This window comes from Pristis pectinata, chromosome 5, assembly GCF_009764475.1.
Source record: "Pristis pectinata isolate sPriPec2 chromosome 5, sPriPec2.1.pri, whole genome shotgun sequence".
NCBI lineage: Eukaryota > Metazoa > Chordata > Chondrichthyes > Rhinopristiformes > Pristidae > Pristis > Pristis pectinata.
Window position 1 is genome coordinate 35,515,877 of NC_067409.1, and position 8,450 is coordinate 35,524,326.

The following is an 8,450-nucleotide window of genomic DNA, read 5'->3' on the forward strand; positions in this document are numbered from 1 at the left end:
GTTTGACAATCCTCTTTAAGTATCTCGAGACTCATTACTACATTAAATACCTTTATAACTTTTTGGGTCTAGCCTCGTTAAAGCACTTCAGTGCAGGAGACTCCCATAGCTTTTGTGCAAGGCCCCCAGGCAGCTATATTCTATAGTATACAAGTGCCTAGGTATTATGTATGATAGAATCAGGAGTACATGTGAAAAAGTACACAAAGCCCTTACCTCCATTCACTCCATGTTGAGGAAGGCTGTGGATTATTGGAGTCAGAGTTGAGAGAAGAGGATGAATAAGGTAGAGTCATAGTCATATGGCATGGAAACAGGCTGGTCGGTCCAGAGTCCACACAAACCATCAACCACTTATTTATACCAATCTGACGATAATCCCATTTTATTCTCCACACGTTCCCTGCAACTCCTCCCAGATTCTACCGCTCACCTGCACATTAGGGGCAATTTACAATGACCAATCAAACCACCAACCCACACACCTTTGGGATGTGGGAGGAAACCAGAGTACCCAGAGAAAACCCATGCAGTCACAGAGAGAACATGCCAACTCCACAGACAGCACCAGAGGTCAGGATTTAACCTGGATTACTGGAGCTGTGCTGCTGTGGGTGGAGAGGATGAGATATGTAGCCTGTGGGTGATCAGCAACATCAAGGAAAGGGTAACATCAAGGCAGAAGTTTGGACATAAGATTAGCTGTGGAGGTATCAGGCACTCATAGGTGATGGGGGGGTGGGGGTGCTTGTGGGTTGGCAACACCATCAGGAGCCCTAATGGCATTGTGAGGAAAATTAGTAGTAGGACCTACATGCTAGTAGATTGGCAGCAGACAAGGGAAGGCTAGTTTTCCTTTAGTTAACACCAAAACAACTCCAGGCTCAAATAAAACATTGAAAACAATTCTGGATTTCCCACCTGCCTTACCCTTTATGAGAGCATACCACATAACTAACCTGAGAGACATGAGTTCATATCTATGGGCAGATGATAAGCAGGTGATAGTGCTGAAATTAAACAAAAAAAAATCTAGACTTCTCGATCTGCCTCAGAACCCAAATGAGAATGACAAGCAGGGTTTGGAGGTCTTGGGCGCACAAATGAATTTTTTTCGAGTGACTTCACGATATGCATTGCACACCATTTGACATCACTGTGAATGTGTGGAGACGTCCTTGCACATGCCCGCAGAAAGGATCCATTTGCATATAGCAGCTGGGTTTCAGATTAAATTATTGTAGTGGACAAAACATTGCACTATGCAAAAGAATTTCTAGTTCATGTTGTATGACATCAGTTTTTTCGTGGAAAGAAAGACTTGGCTTTCTATAGTGCTTTACTGTCAATGAGCATTTCTTTGAGTGTAGATAATGTCTGGAAAATTTGATTAGTTTATCCAATTGGTACCTCATATTTTTCCAAACATGTTATCAGCATAAGTAGTTATGAATGAATGATGTTAAAATATAAAACATGTAAAAATAAAATGTTTCATATGCCTGTGGAAATAAGAACAAACTTTATAAGAGTCATTTACAGTTGAGTAAATAAGCTTAATGGAGTTCTTGTTCAAAGCAGGACTGGGGACAGCATGGATTTGATGGGTGATATTGGCCTTTACTCATTTCATGCTTGTTCATTGCATAGTATCTGATCTGTAAGGTCACACAGTGCATTTGTACTCATGCTATCTTATTCTTCCTTTTCTTACAGGAAAGTAACATTGTTCCTTTTATTTCTGCATCTCATCGTGTGTTTGTTAAGTTCCATGCTGAAAATGCAGCCGTACCATCTGGATTCAGAATAACTTGGACCAGTTGAATATACTTGTGATGAATAAATTAATACTCATACTGTGTACTAGACTGCCATTGTTTTACATTACTCAAATTGTTTGATTAAAAATTGCAAGACGATAAATAATTTCTGCACTGGCCAAAGAAAAATGCACAAGAGATTTATCAAACTTATTTGCAAATCTAGCTTCACAAAAGTTATAAAAGTGAAATAATTCTTCATTTGTAGGGAAACCGGGGCTTTTTATAAAGCAGTTTCTAGAATGTTATTTCAAATAACACAATGTTAAAGTTATTTTAAAAGGAAAGGATAGAATGAGAGAGAATGAAGGAAACCAACACTTGCTGAAATTTAAATATAAACTTTAGGAGTAAATTCATGAGATTAATTTGCTGAAGAGAAAATAGATATTACGAAGTCTATCAGTTGGGTTACAATGGAGTTAAATATCAAATGGTAATATTTTGTATCAATAGGAGAAAAGCACAAAATAATTGTTCATTTACTGCTTTTCATAAAGACTTCCAGCTTTGTTCCTTAGAATGCACTATTATGTATGTAAAATTGAAATTAATTTTGCTCTATGCTGCTAAAGTTTCTTATGTTAAAATATGAAGTTTTGACTGAACATTAAAATGATTAAAGAGAAAAATCATTTTCATGGTTACCATAATTAATATTTATATCAATGCCTAATCATAAGTCTATGAAAATAAAAATATTTTTGATTGCCAGCATGTATTTGTATTTTAATATAAATTTCCTCTGAGGGGAGAAAGTTAATATCCTGTCACTGTTGGGAACTAGGATTCTGAGGCACATAGAACAGATTTTTCTCAGCAGCAGTATTCTCAATAACAGGTTGTCAGATGTATTGTCTTTCGATAGATTTGACCATATTCTATGTCTCTTAATTACTCATGAAGTATGTAGCAAACTCTCCATGTTGTTCTTGGGGGTGAGGCAGATGGAAAATTTAACATTGCTGCGATGAATTGCCTGCAGCAGTTTAAAGAGCTAAGGTACCAAAGGTGTAGAGTAGTAATTGAAAGAAGCCAAGCCAAGGATGCAGCAACACTGTCCAGTCCCTTTGTGCCCAGATACATCCAGAGGATTTATTGATCCAAGTGAGAAAAGGAAGCAGCACATCTCAGCAGGTTTAGGAAAGAAGAGCATTGAAAGGGGTAGCCAAAACACGAAGGGCAGTGATAGTCTTTGTAGTGGATATGCTGGATGTCCCCAGCTGGGACAGTTATTATTGGAACTTAAAAACAGGCATTGGCTGTTCAGTCCCTTAAGCCAGTTCCACTGTTTAGTTAGATAAAGATTTATCAAACTCCTTTTGCCCTCATTTCATCCAACCCTTGATACCCTTATCTAATAAAGATGTCAACTGATTCTTGAAAATTTCCATGACCAGCATCCACACCCTTTGACAAGATCTCCATATTTTTATTATTGTTTTCAAAAATGCTTCCTGATTTCCCTGCCATTGCTATATTTACAACCGGAAAATAAAGGAGCCTGAGGGCACGTACCACCAGACTTAAAGACAGCTTCCACCCCACTGTGATAAGACTATTGAACGGTTCCCTTATACAATGAGATGGACTATGACCTCACAATTTACCTTGTTGTGACCTTGTACCTTATTGCACTGCACTTTCTCTGTAGCTGTGACACTCTATTCTGTACTGTTATTGTTTTTACCTGTACTACATCAATGCACTCTGTACTAACTCAATGTAACTGCACTGTGTAATGAATTGACCTGTACGATCAGCTTGTAAGACAAGCTTTTCACTGTACCTTGGTACAAGTGACAATAATAAACCAATAAAAACTTAGGAACTGCAATATTATCCTCTAATTAGTTAAAGCACATTATCAGTAGTGCTCATGGACAGCACATCTCTACAACTTGCAGGTGCAATCATTGCGAGCAAAGGTCCACGATTGTTGGATTGTGGGATCTTTTATTGCAATGTGACACAGAAGTTTCTGTTAAGTTTCTTAAACAGTGTTACATTTTCAGAGTTGATGTTCTGCTTTGCAATGAGACATTAAATCAAGATCCAGAGTGCCTGCTCTATTTGTTCTGGCTGATGCAGAAGATTCAAGACATTGTCTGAAGGACAAGAAGTTCTCCTGAAACCTTAAGCAACTTTCTTCTAAAAGAACTTCTTGAAATTTTGCCATGTGCAAAGTGACTATCATGTTTATTTTCTTAAATAGTCATTCGCTTCCAGTCATATGTGAAGCACTGGATATTTCTGTGAAATATGACACAATACCACTTAAGTCACCAAAGATCCTGAGGTGGGAATCGCCAGACATAAGAGTAGCTAAGTCAACATTCAGGCCTTTTCACATGACAAGAGGTTCAGGCAATTTTACTGTACCAACGGCTGGCTTCCCAACCAAAACAACTAAGAAATTGGAGGTGGAAAGTTTGGTGTCCCAGTAACACCTTTGGCCAGGGGCAAGATAAGCATAGGAATGTGTGTGTTTTGGGGGGGAATAGTGAGGGATTGTTTATGAGGTCAGTAGTTCAGTAAAGCCATTGGGGGGGCAGGGAGGGGTATATGGGAGGAATGTTAGCCAGAGAAACCTGCACTTACCTTGTCAAGCATGGCGGGACACCACCAGTCCCAGTTACGCCAATGACCATTTAATCTTTATAGGGTCCCTTTTGTAGCATTGACTGTCCTACTGACTTCCCAGTTGTAGTTTCATGGGAGACTTACTGATACAATAGAGCTCAGTTTGCATTAATCTCCTATACCTCAATGCTCAGACAGTTTAAAAATCATAGAGAAGGAGGAATGTTGTTCTCTCAGGAGCAGCATGTTCCTGTTAGGGTGAAGGGTAAACCTGGCAAGTTTAGAGAACCTTAGCTGATGAAGGATATTGAGGCTCTGGTCAAGAAAAAGAAGGAAGCATACTTTGGGTTTAGGAGGTTGGGGACAAGTCAATCCCTTGATGACTATAAAAAGCTTAAGAATACTCCTAAGAGGGAAATCAGGAGGGCAAAGAGATTAGGAACCCATGGTATTACAGGAAAGGTACTAGCATGGATAGAAGGTTGGCTGACTGGCAGAAGGCAAAGAGTGGGAATAAAGGGGGCCTTTTCTGGTTGGCTGCCTGTGACCAGTAGTGTTCTGCAGGGGCCAGTGTTGGGTCCGCTACTTTTCACATTACATGTTAATGATCTGGATGATGGAATTGATGGCTTTGTGGCCAAGTTTGCGGATGATACAAAGTTAAGTGGAGGGGCAGGTAGTGCTGAAGAAGCAAGGAGTCTGCAGAAGGACTTGGACAGGTTGCGAGAATGGGCAACGAAGTGGCAGATAGAATACAGTGTAGGGAAGTGTACGGCCATGCACTTTGGTAGAAGGAATAAAGGCTTAGACTATCTTCTAAATGGAGAGAGGATTCAGAAATCGGTGCAAAGGGACTTGGACGTCCTAGTGCAGGATTCTCTAAGGGTTAACTTGCAGGTTGAGTTGGTAATAAGGAAGGCAAATGCAATATTAGCATTCTTTCAAGAGGACTAGAATATAAAAGAAAGGATGTAATGCTGAGGCTTTATAAGGTGTTGGTCAGACCACATTTGGAGTATTGTGAGTGGTTTTGGGCCCCATACCTAAGGAAGGATGTGCTGGCATTGGAAAGGGTCCAGAGGAGGTTTACGAGAATGATCCTGGGAATGAAAGGGTTAATGTATGAGGAGCATTTGATGGCTCTAGGCCTGTACTCACTGGAATTTAGAAGGATGAGGGGGATCTCATTGAAACCTACCGAATATTGAAAGGCCTGGATAGAGTGGACGTGGTGAGGTTATTTTCAGTAGTGGGAGAGTGTAGGACCAGAGGGTACAGCCTCAGAATAGAAGAGCATCCCTTTAGAACAGAGATGAGGAGGAATTTATTAAGCCAGAGGGTAGTGAATCTGTGGAATTCATTGCCACAGCTGGCTGTGGAGGCCAAGTCATTGGGTATATTTAAAGTGGAGATTGATAGGTTCTTGATTAATAAGGGTATCAAAGGTTATGGGGAGAAGGCAGGAGAATGGGGTTGAGAGGAAAAATAAACCAGCCATGATTTAATGGCGGAGCAGACTCAATGGGCTGAATAGCCTAACTCTGCTCCTATGTCTAATAGTCTTATGAGGTGGATCTGGCAGGTAAGGTTAAGGAAAATCCCAAGAGGTTTCATAGCTATATAAAGAGTAAAAGGGTGGCTAGGGAAAGAGTAGGTCCCCTTCGAGATTAGCCTATGTCTCGAGCAGCAGGAGATGGGTGGGATTTTTAATTAATATTTCTCCTCAGTTTTTACTGAGGAGAAAATCATGGTTGCTCAAGAGAAAATGGAAACTGGTGGAGATGTTTTAGAGGACATTCATATACCAGGGAGGAGGTATTTGCAGCCTTACAGCACATTAAAGTGGATAACTCCCCAGGGCCTGACCAAGTGCATCCTCAGACCTTGTCAGAGGCTAGAGAAGAAATTGCAGAGGCCCTTGCAGAGATTTTTGCTTCAGTGTTAGCCACTGGTGAAGTTCCCAAAGACTGGAAGGTGGCTATTGTTCCATTGTTTAAGAAGGGTGGCAAGGACATGCCAGGAATCTACAGGCCGGTCAGCCTGACATCAGTAGTGGGGAAGTTACAGGAGAGAATTCTGAGGGACAGGATCTACCAACATTTGGATAGATTTAGACTGATTAGGAGTCATCAGCAAGGCTTTGCGCGTGGAAAATAGTGCCTGATGAACATTTTAGAGTTTTTGAAGAGGTAACCAAAAAAGTAGATGAGGGTAGGGCAGTGGATGTTGTCTACTTGGACTTTAGCAAGGCCTTCGACAAGGTCCCATATGGTAGGCTAGTCTGGAAGGTTAGGTTCCATGGAATCCAGGGAGAGCTAGTTGGATGGATTCAAAATTGGCTCTGAGGCAGGAAGCAGAGGGTGGTGGTTGAAGGTTGTTTTTCGGAATGGAGGCTGGTGACTAGTGGTGTGCCACAGGGGTCGGTGTTGGGCCCCTTGTTATTCATTATTTATACAAACGATGTGGATGCAAATGCACAAGGCTTGATCAGTAAGTTTGCGGATGACACTAAATTAGGAGGTGTTGTTGATAATGCAGAAGGTGATCGTAAATTACAGGGGGATCTTGATCAGTTAGGGAAGTGAGCCAAGGAGATGCAAATGGATTTCAATACAGATAAGTGTAAGGTGATGCATTTTGGAAAGTCACACCAGCATAGGACTTGTACTATGAATGGTAGGGCACTAGGGAGTGCAATGGAACAGAGGGACCTAGGAGTACAAGTGCACAGTTCATTGAAAGCAGCACCACAGGTAGACAGATAGGTGACAATGGCATTTAGCACGCTGCCTTTCATCAGTCAGGGCATTTAGTATAGGAGCTGGAACATTATGTTACAGTTCTACAAATCATTGGTGAAGCTGTACTTGGAGTATTGTATAGTTTTGGTCACCCTGTTATAGGAAAGATGTTGTTAGACTAGAAAGAGTGCAGGAAAGATTTCTGAGGATGTTGCCAGGACTAGTTATAGGGCGAGGTTAGCAAGGCCCAAAACTAGTGGGCAAAGATTTAGGGCGAGAGGGGAAAGATTTAAAAGGGATCTGAGGGGCAACTTTTTCCACACAGAGGGTGGTGAGTATATGGAATGAGCTGCCAGAGGAAGTGGTTGAGGCAGGTACAATAGAATCATTTAAGAAGCACTTGGATAGGTACTTGCAGGGGAGGGGCTTAGAGGGATATGGGCCGAACGCAGGAAATTGGGATTAGATGGGTGGGCAACGTGGTCGGCATGGACTCGTTGGGCCGAAGGGCCTGTATCTGTGCTGTATTGCTTTATGGCTCTTTATGACCCCGATAAAATTGAAAAAGAAAGCATATTTACCAAAATTCTTACATTACTTCTGTGCATCGGCTTTATCAGTACCCAGTTCAACCACCAGGGATCTCACACGATTAACACAATAAATGTCAAGGCTAGTTCTTTAAAGGTTACCAGAATTAACTGCATGACGAGTTAGCTAAATGTAGGTACAGAAACAGTTCTGTTCAATATTAGTATATAAAGTGCAAGAACATTGCTGTTAGTTGGTGGAGCAGGAGTCCATAATAATGACATAAGTCCCTTCTTTAAGGCCTTCAATATCTGCCAAATAATCCTGCTTATGTCTAAAGGGGGAAGCAACTATTGTTACATATTGGTGTCAGCTCAATTTTTGCTTTGGATTACCGTATTAATTCTACATACGGCTAATGTAGTTATTCTCGTGAGCTATTAAATCACTCCAAGTTTTGTTTTTTCATTTTAACAGAAATAGGTATGCAGAAAGAAGTGTAATATATTTATAGATTGCCATAGCTCTACCTCACTGTTTATCCCTATTAAAGTGCTGCTAAGAAAATTCCAATCCCTCCAAAGTGGATTCATGAACTTTAATTTTAAAAAAGTAGAAAGAAAAAAAAAGGAAAATAAATTTGGTGTACATTTTTAAACACAAAATTGCAAATCTTAATGGAGCTGAAGTAGACGCAGAGGCAAAACATTCTCAAAATACGTAACAGGCTTATTAATAATCTGTAAAAAGGCAGGATAGAAAGTAAGTAAATTAT

The 8,450-nt window shown here is 40.6% G+C and overlaps 1 protein-coding gene across 1 annotated transcript in view; it reads left to right on the top strand.

Moving 5' to 3' along the window:
• Positions 1–2,502, top strand: part of cubn (cubilin (intrinsic factor-cobalamin receptor)) — a 264,528-nt gene extending 262,026 nt beyond the window's left edge. The window contains 1 exon segment of the mRNA XM_052016186.1: positions 1,717–2,502. Coding sequence (XP_051872146.1) covers positions 1,717–1,824 — 108 coding nt within the window. The 3' untranslated portion in view covers positions 1,825–2,502.
• The last annotated feature ends 5,948 nt before the right edge of the window (positions 2,503–8,450 follow it).